General features: G+C 30.8%; 1 protein-coding gene across 2 annotated transcripts in view; it reads right to left on the bottom strand.

Annotated features, from left to right (window-relative positions):
- Positions 1–912: 912 nt before the first annotated feature.
- Positions 913–12,579, bottom strand: part of LOC115876067 (UNC93-like protein) — a 183,619-nt gene continuing 171,952 nt past the window's right edge. For both annotated transcript variants that reach the window (XM_030891751.1, XM_030891750.1), the window contains 3 exons: positions 2,332–2,461; positions 2,138–2,275; positions 913–1,249 (listed from right to left, as the gene is read on the bottom strand). In XM_030891751.1, the coding sequence (XP_030747611.1) occupies positions 1,023–1,249; positions 2,138–2,275; positions 2,332–2,461 (495 nt within the window). In that variant the 3' untranslated portion in view covers positions 913–1,022. The remainder of the gene's footprint in view (positions 1,250–2,137; positions 2,276–2,331; positions 2,462–12,579) is intronic.

The raw sequence follows: 12,579 nt of genomic DNA on the forward strand, positions 1-12,579 counted from the left end.
TGGAAATGCGAATGGAAGATATGCGGCCAAGCAACACAGAGCATACTCGATTTTTTGTGGGGTACAGAAATGGAAAATGTATTAAGTAACCCGTTGGCATTAATACTTTAGGGAAAATGCCGTATAAAATAGCATTGTTCCTAAGTCTCCCAAATCCACAACAATACACTGGACATTGTTTCCGTAGATCGTCTGCGTCGTTGCTTGCAGATTCAGGAGTGGATTTATTAACTGTTAAAAGACATGGTGGTTGGCGCTCTCACACAGTGGCAGAGAGCTATATAGAAAATTCCATAGAAAATAAGAAAAAAGTGTCATGTAATATTTTGGGTAACATTTCTGGCAATGATGGGTCTTCAACAAGTTCAAGCACTCAGGAAATAAATTTACTTTCTAAAAATTCAACTCACCTGTCATCGTCTGGAATTAATTTAACCAATTGTACTGATATTATAATTAATGTTTACAATAAATAAACGTATTTAGGTACCTTTTTAGCACTAGTGCTATTATGAAAGCCATAATGACATCCAAATGACAATGTTAAATGTGTCATAATGACATTGTCGTAGATTAATTTTGTTAATGACATTTTTAATATGTTTATTCTTCATAATACTATTTTGCGTTTTTAATTGTTTAGTGTAAAAAATGTATGAAAGAAGCTTATTTTGTAAATACTACAAAAGATTACTTAATAGAATAATAACAATCCCAATATACTATGCACAATTATTATTGTTTAAAATCTAATACAACCATCACTTTTACTTTTTCTGTTATTTGGTTAGGTAAATCTTACGATTCAATAATTACCTACTAGTTCCGATGTAAAATATATTTTATTTTATTTTTTTTTGTGATTTTTTTATTTTATACAACTATACAAATACAATTTCTTAGAAATTCTACAACGTTACATCGATTACCCAATTCGCTTTTTTGTAATGAAAAGTACGGAAAATATGATATGTATACGTCAAAAGATACCTTCTAACGGATCAAAATAGCGTCAATTTTAGTCATAATCGCGAAATGTTTTTAATTTTTCTGATGTGTTCTAATCGATATTCCAGCAGGGCAAATGGTATTACCGATATAATCATGACAATGGCCAGTAAATACAATTTCATGTAATTGCATAAAAAACTGTGGAACACAAACGCAACAGAGAGCCCTATAAATTTAAAAAATGTTCTGTTGGCGAATGCTGCTTCCCAATTGTCCGCATACTGACCAGTAAGTAAAGCTGCAAATAAAAATTACAAATAAATATACTTAGTTTATTTTTAGTTATTTTTTATACAAGACCATTTTAAAAAGATTAAAAGATTAATTCACGAGCGATGAAATCCCGAGTGAATTAATTTCGGGAGATGATAATGCAATTTTATCGTCGTGTATAAAACAATATTTTTAGCAAGGTACGTTTTAAAAAATATTCAGAAATTATTATTTCAAGGAACTTATTACGAGTAGAAAAAATATTGTGCTGGGTTGGCGTTGGTTTCTATGTAATTTGACAAATAAATAAAGCTGTCTTTTTAGTTGTCAGTTTTGAGTCAATATTTTTTAATTCTCTTTCGTGTCGATTGCTGATTGAATTGGAGCCAGAAATGGCTCAAAACAAAATAAATAAATTACCAACAGATATTCAGGCTGAGGCGACAAACGCCATATCTAAACTACTTCCATTTAAATCCCAAATAACTTATGAAAAGGAATACAAAAAATTTCAAAAATAGAAGCAATTAAAAAACGTGCGAGAAGTAATAAAGTGTTTAACCTATCCTCGCTGTTAAAGTATCATTTGATCTACCCTTGCGGTTAAAGTACTATTTTATCTACTATTTTTGATAGATATAAGGAAGGCAATTTTAACAGTTGCTATGGAAAAAAAATATATGTGTATGATATAATTTATATTATAGGTACCAAATTTATGAAATTAAATGAAAAATATATTTAATTTTCAATTGTTAAATGAATACCAAATAATATATTTTATGAAATATATCTATAGTACGGCAGAAAAGGCATCAAAGTTATATAAGTTAAGCCGTTATAAATTTTCTTTACAAAAATGGTTCAACTATCTTTACATTAAAAAAAATAATTAAGTACCAAAAATACTCACTGAAACTAATCATTTCCCAAATAGCGTTACAAACACCCCATGCAGCTGATATAACATAGAAAAGTGCTGGATCATCTTCAATGGGTTTCCATAATAGTAGTACCATAATAAGGCATGTTTGAAATGCAAAACCAACGGCTAGAGTATAATTTGAGTGAGTATAGATAATGAACTGAGGTTAAATATTGTCTTACCTACAACATAGTACCTTCGTATTGATCTAAGAAGCATGCTTAGTGTGCACGCTGCAATTGATTGCAGCAATCCCATAGCTAAAAATACTAAATTTAGACGATGTATTCCTAGAGTACAAACAACGTAAGACTGAAACAACAAAAAGGTTTATTAATTATTAGTTATTGATTAATATTACAAGTATACAATGTGTCATTGAGAATTTGAACAGAATTTTTGTCTCAGAATTTGAACAAAAAATCATTTTTTTTGGAAATTTTCAAAGTAAAATAACTCCGTTATTTTCGACTTAATTGAAAAACGATAAAGAGAAAATAAGTTTCTTTTATCGAGATCTACCACCCCTTAAAATACTTTTACTTATTTCTGGGACACCCTGTATATTATTAATTTGTCCTATAATATTTGTTTTGCTAATATTGTATTTGCATTGATCTAAGAGCTATTTATTATATTATCAATATAGAGTTCTTACATAAAAATTTACTAAACCTATAATGATGTAAGTAAATTAAAAAAATAAAGATATTTGATCGTATTTTCAAACTTCAAAAGAGAGCAATTCGATATTTATTAGGACTGAACAGTAGAACTCACTGCCAGAATTTCTTTAAAAATTTCAAAATACTGACTTTTCCTTCTTTATTCATTTTTGAATCCGTTTGCTTAATCCGCAAGCCCATATCCGCTATTCCCGAAAGGCCATCTCACAACTATTCACTTAGGAATGCGGAGCACGATCTTTATCTACCAACCCCGAGCTTAGAACTAGTTAAAGGCTCAATACTGTACAGGGTGAGTTAAGGAGGATTCCTTCTGGAGGATTTCACTTTTTAAAAAATTATTTTTTAATTGTAAATTATTTTATTATTTTAATTATTTTATTATTTATTTTTTTTATTAAAATTATTATTTAAAAATCAAAAATTAAACGGACATTATAACGTGCTTTATTAAATGCAAAATTATAAGTGTTTTTCTATTACAATACATTGGCTTAAATAAAGAATTGATTTGCTGACACCGTGTGATCGCGGCTACGGCGATTTCCACTGCGGATGGCGCAATATCGCTGATGCGGCGATTGGCAGGATGTGGCCATCGGTGTGCTTGACCGGCAAAGGTGTAAAGGTCGATGGAAAACCAATATAACAGCTCCCCATTATTTAAAAAAGTTGATGCTGTGCGTCGACTTTTAAGGATGATTGGAGGGACACCGTAATTCGAAGGCTTCTTCTTCTATTGGCTCCTCTGGGTGGATGCTGCTTCTTCTTCTGGGCAGGATCTTCCTGAACCTCTGTTGAAGTCTATGAACTTGTGGTTCGGGAGGCGGTGGATCGTTGCCATCAGTAAGACTTAGCGTGGGTGTTCTTCTACGTTGTCGGCACTTGCAACAGATGTAGAAGAGAACTAAAACAATTATTAAAACGATTGTAAAGATGGTTAACCAGTGAAGATGTCTTGAGACAAAGGGTTGTTTTGTCATCTTGTCAAGTTCTTCTGAATATTGGTTGAGCCTATGTTGAGCTATATTGAGATCATCCATGTCTAAATGACTCAATTTAATTGGTTTCAGCTCGGGAATATGAAATTTATCTGGTAGATGTGTGCAGCAATCGAAGGGAATTTTTACAGGGTGGCTTCTGTAAGTAACATTTCTGTATTTCTGTATCGGATGCTTGGAATGTATCCGAGTGCTTCCAATAAATGCGTTGCAATTCGGTTGTAGTCTTAAGAGATAATTTGTTCTTAGCATATAGGTAATCATCTCACGATTTTCACACTTGATTGTTATTGGTATGGGATCGGAGATGGATATCAACCAATAGTTTTGCTCAATTTCTCGAACGTTGTAGTCGGTTGCTAAGAGTAGAGACGTCTGACATGTTCGGGGTAGTTTGTTTGTCTGTCTCAGAAGTTGTGCTTCACAAATAGCATCGCTGTCAATTGGAAACTGGAGTAGATCAGAGCAAATCTTGACATTAGGTTGTAACTGCTTGCATGTTTCTAGATCTTCAGGAAGTATGTACAGTAAAGAATTGTCATCTCGCGCAATAAATTTTATTGAAGTGGATAAAATGTGGTAAATACCTGTTCGATTATCCAATAATGGAATAGGAAAGATTTTAAAAAGAGTATAAGTTTCAGGTTCGATTAGAGGAATTTTAAGAACAAATACAATTTTATTTTCTGTTTGATAGGCCTCTAATTCTATTATGTCAAGGTATTGACCAATGTTGGAAGAATATGTCGGTAAAGGTAAATTATTTTTAGAGAGAGATTTTGAAATATCTTGAAGAGAAAATACTAGATCTCTAGGTGTGATTATAGAACTATGTAGTATTCTTAAACGCGCGAATGTGATGGCATTCAAAATGTCATTAAGAGAATCTTCTAAAAATACATAACTTTCCATTAGAGATTGGCATATGTCTAGAGCTTTTATTTGACTTTCATAAAATGCAAAATCATCGGATAAATTTGACATAGAAGTTTGAATTTCAGCGATGTTTTCATTAAAACTTTCTTCATCGATCTGCAACTTTCTAATAGTAGAATTAAAATTTGATGTAACTGATGTAGTAACAGATATTTGACTTTTCAATAAATTTTCTATTTCCCTTTCGTCGCGATTAATTTTGTTAATACATTCATTGTAATAGTCTCCATCTGAAGAGTCTAAATTGCCTGTTATAGATTTAAAAATACTGCCTATACCATTGGTTAAGCCGCGTCTTGCTCTTAATTCGTATTTCTTTGTTTTTGTTGTAATTTCTTTAAATTTTAAATTTACAGAGTCAGCGATCTGAGTTAAAAGATTAACGTGCGTTTGTATTGTAGGTTTAAATGATATCATTCGAGGGTTAGATTGATCGAATGTGTCTATTAAGTTAGAAAGAATTTTGTCATTATTAGAAATAGATTGTTTTATCGGTTCGAGTTCCTTATACACTAAAAGAGTCCACTTATTATTAGATACTCGGATAGTATCTTCTTCGTGAAAGAATATTCCAACGGTGTTGTTTATGGGCGTGATGAAGATTTGAGAGATTGTTGTTGGCACTAGCCAGAGAAATCTGAAAAGAAAATAGACTATTCGTAGAATGGTTTTAGTCTATCAAAATTTACTTTTGAAATTTGATTTGAATTTAAATTTTTTAATTTTGCGGAAGTTCCATAAAGTTCTAAAATTTCGAAAGGACCACTAAATTTATTATGCGATTTATCTTTTATTTGAGCTTCTTTAACGTATACTTTATTACCTATTGCAAAATTTGGAAGATTTTTAGAGACTGTTTTATCGAATCGAATTTTAGCTTTTTCCTTTTTCTGATTAGTTCTAGATCTCGCTACTTTATAATAGTGTTCCATTCTATTGTTTAAATCAAGAATGTACTTAGAGATTAGTGCTTTTTGATTATAAAGTGTTTCTGGAGGTCTACTTGATGTATGGCCAAAAATTAACTCGTAAGGGGAAAAACCATGTGTTTTATTCTTTGTATTATTATAGCAAATAACAGAATAGGGTAGTATATTAAATGGATGTTCTTCTGGATGTTCAGCCATATGAACTCGAATCATTTCAGTAAGGGTTGCATGAAATCTCTCAAGTGAGCCATTGGATTGTGGGTGACTAACACTGGAAAATGTTAGCTTGATATCAAATAATTCACAAAGATCTTTCATTAAATTATTGTCAAATTCTCGACCGTGGTCACAGTGTATCCGTAAGGGGGTACCATAGTGTTGGAAAAACAATAAAAGTGTGTTGACAATGGAATGTGCTTTTTTGTCACTAACTGCGTAAGCCTGTGTAAATTTAGTTAGTTCGTCTCGGATAGTTAGAGCATAATTACGAGTAGGAAATTCAAAAATGTCTATATTTATTCTTTCGAACGGGGTCTTAGGAGTTTCCGTAATGACAAGGGGAGTACTGAGATTTTTACGACAGATTTTGACTTTCTGACAAATCTCACAACTTTTTATTAATTTCTCTACATCTTTTGTTAAACCATGCCAATTATACTTTTCTTTTATTCTTTTGATAGTTTCATTTATTCCACGATGTAAATTATTTTTTCCAGTGTGGTACTGATCAAGAATAATAGGAATTTGATCTTGGTCTGGAGTTTGAACAACATTTTGACATATCTTAAGTTTTATGTCGTCGTCAGTAAAAATAAAAGAGAAAAGTTCTAATATCGGTAGCTCTAAATTATTTTCTATACAGTAGGTTTGTGAAAGATCAAAGTTATTTTTTCCTTTATGAAGAATATAAAAAAGATGTTGAACTACTGTTTCATTATCTAAAGGTAACGGAATAATAAAATATTTACGATCTTTAACTGTTTTACTATTGAGAATATTAATGTCATGAGAAGAAACATCTGCATGTTCTTCAAATAAATCGTCTAAAATTTTATTATGTAAATCTTGTAATTTAGTCTGCCAGAAAAATGTGACTATATTTTTATTAGATTTGTCTAATAACTGAGAGTTAGAAATTTCTATTTTAGAATAATCTATAATTGACTTAGTTCTGTATAAATGTACGAATCTATTATATTCTTCAGTTATTGGGTGAGTGTCGTCATTTTCGTCATCATCTGAGTCGGGTACTTGAAAACTAGTTGAAGGGCGGTTATGAATGTCTTTACCTAGGGCTAAAACGGAAATGTTTGATTGAAGATCAGAACAACTTTTAAAATGATTAATTTTTATACGCGACAAAGCATCTGCGTTTTTATTAATTTTTCCGGGTTTGTACACAATATTATAATCGTATTCTTCTAGCTTAAGACGCCAACGAGCTAGGCGACTTCCTGGGTCTTTAATGGAAAATAGCCATGTTAATGGACGATGATCTGTTACAAGGGTAAATTTTCTGCCAAAGAGATAAGGCCTGAAGTGCTTAACTGCCCACACTATTGCGAGTAGTTCTCTTTCTATGGTGGAGTATTTCGTCTCTGCGCTACAAAGTGTTCTAGATGCGTAAGCTATAGGGAGATCTTTCGAAATTGGACCCTGTGAGAGGACAGCTCCGATCGCAAAGGCACTTGCGTCTGTGGTTAAGATAAAAGTTTCGTCGAAATTTGGATATATTAAGATAGGGTCAGAAATAAGGGCATTTCTTAATTCATTAAAGGCGGATGTGCATTCTGAATTGAAAATAAAAGGAATGTCTTTCTGAAGAAGTTTAGTTAAGGGTTTGGAAACTTTAGCGAAATTAGGGATGAATCGTCGATAGTATCCTGCTAAGCCAAGAAAGGATTTAATGTCTTTAGCACACTTAGGAGTGGGAAAATTTTTAATACATGCGACTTTTGACGGATTGGGTTTGACACCATCTTCGGTGATCAGATGACCTAAATAAGCAACTTCCTTTCTTAGGAATTCGCATTTGTCGGGTTGAATTTTCAGGTTAGCTTTGCGAAGACGTTTAAAAACTTCTGTTAATCTTAAAATATGATCATGAATGGTTGCAGAATATACAATAATATCATCCATGTAAACTAAACAGCGCTCATTCTGGATACCAAGGAGAATATTATCCATTACCCTTTGGAATGTCGAAGGGGCGTTTTTTAAACCGAATGGCATGCGAACGAATTCGTAATGACCATTTTCGACTGTGAAAGCTGTTTTTTCGATGTCTTTGGGGTTTATTTCGATTTGGTGGAAACCTGAAGCCAAATCCAGGGTAGTGAAATATTGACAATTACCAAGTTGGTCCAAGAGGTCAGAAATATTTGGAAGAGGATATTTGTCGTCTACAGAAAGTTCGTTTAGTTTCCTATAATCGATGACTATACGCCACTTAGGTTTACCTGACGCATCAAGTTTTTTCGGGACAACCCAAACAGGGGATGACCAGGGTGAAATTGAGGGACGAATAATTTTTTGATCTAACATTTTATTTATCTGTGATTTAACTTCCTCTTTATGAATTTGAGGGTATCTATAGGATCTTGTGAAAACAGGTTTAGCGTTATTAGTGTCTATCGAGTGTTTCACTTCGTTAGTAAAGGTTAGTTTGTCACCTTCGAGATAAAAAATGTCAGAAAAATCAAGACAAAGTTCAGTAATCATTTCTTTTTCTTCAAAATTTAGATGGTCTGTTCTTAATTGATTTTTAATATTTGTTTCTCTATCGAAAGAATTATTATTTTTAAGATCAGGATTAAAATTAAGAATTATATTATTTTTACTAGATTCTGTGTCAAAAGGTTCGATAGTGAAAGTTGAGAAATCGATAGTTTTATTGATAACATTTGCATTGATAATGGAAGTGTAAAATTCGCCAAATTCGTTTACTCGAACTAGAGCATTAGGTAGCCTAACTTTATCTATTTCCTTTGCACATAAAATAGCATCTGTATTAGATAGATTACAAGATAATTTAAAAACTTTTTCAGTTCTACCATCTATAGATATTTGATTTTTATTAAGAGATTTATTAAAAGGTGGTTTATCGAGAATGACATTATTTTCTCTCAGTGTAGAAATGTTTTCTGTAACTTTGTGTAATGGTATGGTTTTAAAATTAGTTATAAGTTCTTTTGATTTTAGGTCTATTACACAATCATAGTGTTCTAAGAAATCTAAGCCTAAAATTCCGTCAAATTCAATGTCAAGATTATAAATATAAACTCTATGGGAATCTCCAGAAGAAAAGGGAATAAGAGTAGAAGTATTTATTGAAAGTTTTTGATCTGTTATACCTTGAATCGTAATGTTTTCGGGACGTCTATTGCGATAATTTTTAGCTATATTTTCTTTAAAGATAGAAATTCCAGCACCTGTGTCTATAAGTAATTTATATTGATTTGAACAGTCATTAATATAGTATAAATTTTTGGAGTTTACTGTTAGGAGAGGGTTTAGAGTAACTTCTGTTCTGGGAAGTTCAGGTTTGGATTCATATCTTCGAGATTCAGCGCTTGTATCTGCGTCTGAATTTCGGATGTGGGGTCTTGTATTAGGGTGTCGGGTGGTTGGTCTTTGGTTGTAAGATCGAGAAAATCCGAATAGTTATCGGGATTAGGGGTGTCATAGGAATATTCATCGTAATAGTCATTTTCTTGAAAATTACCATTATCGTTTAGATCATAGTTAGGATATTCTTCATAAGAATAGTTATTATTAAAATTGTTATCAAAATTTACATGATGAGCTCTTTGTTGGGGTTGATTAAAATTTCTTTGAAATGTAGGTCTTGAAGATTGATTTTGATTTTGTCCATTAAAAGTTCTTTGTTGACTTTGTTGAAAAGTATTAGGTTTGCTTGCTGAATGAGAATTATTATTATTATTAAAATGAGAGGAATTATTATTAGAATTAGAGTTGTTATTATAATTATTATTATTAGGTAAATGTGGTCTAGAAAAATTAGGGTTAGAATTTTGAGAAAAATTTGATCGATTAATATTTTGTCTACACTGATTACTTAAATGACCAATACGATTACAGTTTGAGCATTTAGGAGGTAAAGAGGGTGTTCGGATAGGTTTTAGAATAGGAATGTTAGATTTACTTGTTTTTTGATTTTCTAAATATGACAATTGTAGTTCTCTACGAATTTTATTTTGTGCCTCTACCAAAGAATTAGGGTTACTTGCCCTAATTAGTGGGCCTAGACGTGGTTCTAAACCAGTAAGAAGAGTGTTTAAAGACATAGTATCTATTAGATCGGTTTGAGCCATTTTTTGATCTCTAGTTAAATAAGATTTTTGAACATAAGAATGCATTTTTGCATTTAATACTTGTAATCTATTAAAGAAAGTTAATGGTGATTCTCCTGATAACTGTTTTAGTCTTTGTAAATCTTGGATAAGAGAGGATAGGTCACGGGAATCTCCAAAATGTAGTGAAAGTAGTTGTTTAATTTCGGAATAACTAGCTGGATTTCGCGAATTGATTAATTGAGCAGCTCTACCTCTAAGTTTGTTTTTGATATGTATTATTAGAAAAACTCTCTGTTGTTCGGTTGCCATATCATATGCGCAATCACACGCATTTAAAAAATTGCCTAAAAATATTTGGTCGCCTTCGTATTCAGGGACGATTGAAAAAATTTCGGAAAGTTTATAAGCTTCCAATTCAATGGTTGTACCTTGAGCTGTTGCCATTATTTAGTAAAGATTGAAAAATGTAATTTGACAGTAAATAAAATAGAAATAAAAATTATTAAAATAAAATGTATTTGATTTAAAAAAATTATATGAAAAGAAGATTGTTTATTTTTAATTTAAGATGATAATAATATTAGATAGATTTTTCTTTAATAAATATTATATTTTATTTAATAATTTAAATAAAATTATTTAGTTTCTTAAATGTTTACTGATTTTATTTTTTTTTTTTATAAAATGTACTCGAAAATATACTCAACTATTTTATTTTCAAAAAGAAAATATACTTAATATTTAAATAAAAATATTTTCTTATAACTACGTTCAAAATTATTATTTGTATTTATTTTTATTTTATACTGTATTATAAAGAATATATTGAAATATCGAACAGTTTCGAAAAATAAATAGATTTATTTTAGAGATTTCAAAAAAAATGTACGTGACAAATTCTTGTACTTACATTAATATTATTTCCATGGATTGCCGTGTTCTCGTCGTGACTAACAGGGGCTTCACCAGGTGTTCCTAATCCTTAGTACTTCGAGTTGGGTTCTCCGGTTCTTTTTTTCGTTAAGGGATTAGAATCCGCCGCTGTTTTCTTGTTCCAGCGTTTTACGAATCCTACACACGACTGCGCCAATTTGTTATGATGCTTCTGGAGGATTTCACTTTTTAAAAAATTATTTTTTAATTGTAAATTATTTTATTATTTTAATTATTTTATTATTTATTTTTTTATTAAAATTATTATTTAAAAATCAAAAATTAAACGGACATTATAACGTGCTTTATTAAATGCAAAATTATAAGTGTTTTTCTATTACAATACATTGGCTTAAATAAAGAATTGATTTGCTGACACCGTGTGATCGCGGCTACGGCGATTTCCACTGCGGATGGCGCAATATCGCTGATGCGGCGATTGGCAGGATGTGGCCATCGGTGTGCTTGACCGGCAAAGGTGTAAAGGTCGATGGAAAACCAATATAACATATATATATACATAGAGTAAAGTCCATTATCTCATTTGTTTCGAGGTTTACAAAAAAAATATTAAATATAAAAGTTATAGGGACGGTTAAGATACACATTTTAAAATTATTATAGAGTATACAGGGTGGTAAAACACCCTATTTTTTATTTTATTTTTAGATTCTGCGTAAAATTCCATAACATTTTGATATATAATGTTTTATACCTAAAATTAATAGTTTTTGTAATATTTAAATTTGATTAAACAAATGTTAGATTGCAGTGTGATAAAAAATTGTCAGTGATGGTATTGTTTCTGAAATTGGAGAACTAAAATTTCGTAGGAGAAGTTTATAGAGATATAGAAAAAGACCTGTGTAAAGATATTTTAGTTAAATGCTAAAGGGTGTTCAAAATGTATTTATGAATTTCAACTACTTAAAATTAAGAAATTTCAAATTTTTTAAATGGTACACCCTATATATTATCACTTTTTCTGATAGATTTTACAAAACTCTTCAAGTTTTATTAAACATGTCATATACCTATTTTTAATAGTTTGCGATTTATTCTATTTTTTTCTATTTTTACCCATATTTTTAATACAATTACAATAACATCATAGTTGCCATGACAAAAATTAATAATTATCAAACTTTCTTGTCTGTTAAGCAAGTTAAGAACAAAATTTGAATTTTAGTTTAATTTGTTGTAATAAGTATAAATTGTAGAGATAATAGTTACAGATTTTCTTGGAATTAATTAGTCAATGTGATTGGTGACTGATATACACGAACGAGCCAAAAAAATATATTTCTTTGTTCAGTACTATATATTATATAGTACTTTGCTAAGTAGTATAAGAATAGATGTAGATTATCTAGAAAACATCTTCAGTGTGTAATGGGGCGGTTTCGCGGCAGTAGTAATATTGGCTTTACCAAATAAAATATAAACCAGAATTACTACGAGAAAAAAAACTTATACTACTACTGTATATCGAAGAAAATTCCTATATCAGTTGTCTTCAACAATTAGGTAATCTAGTATTACCCTAATCTGGGTAGTGTCATCTTTCATAATATAGAAATACTTACACCAAGAAATTCACGACTGCGATTTTAGTTTATTTGAGTAAAG

Source organism: Sitophilus oryzae, unplaced genomic scaffold, assembly GCF_002938485.1.
Source record: "Sitophilus oryzae breed Bouriz unplaced genomic scaffold, Soryzae_2.0 scaffold_1396_pilon_pilon, whole genome shotgun sequence".
NCBI classification, from domain to species: domain Eukaryota; kingdom Metazoa; phylum Arthropoda; class Insecta; order Coleoptera; family Curculionidae; genus Sitophilus; species Sitophilus oryzae.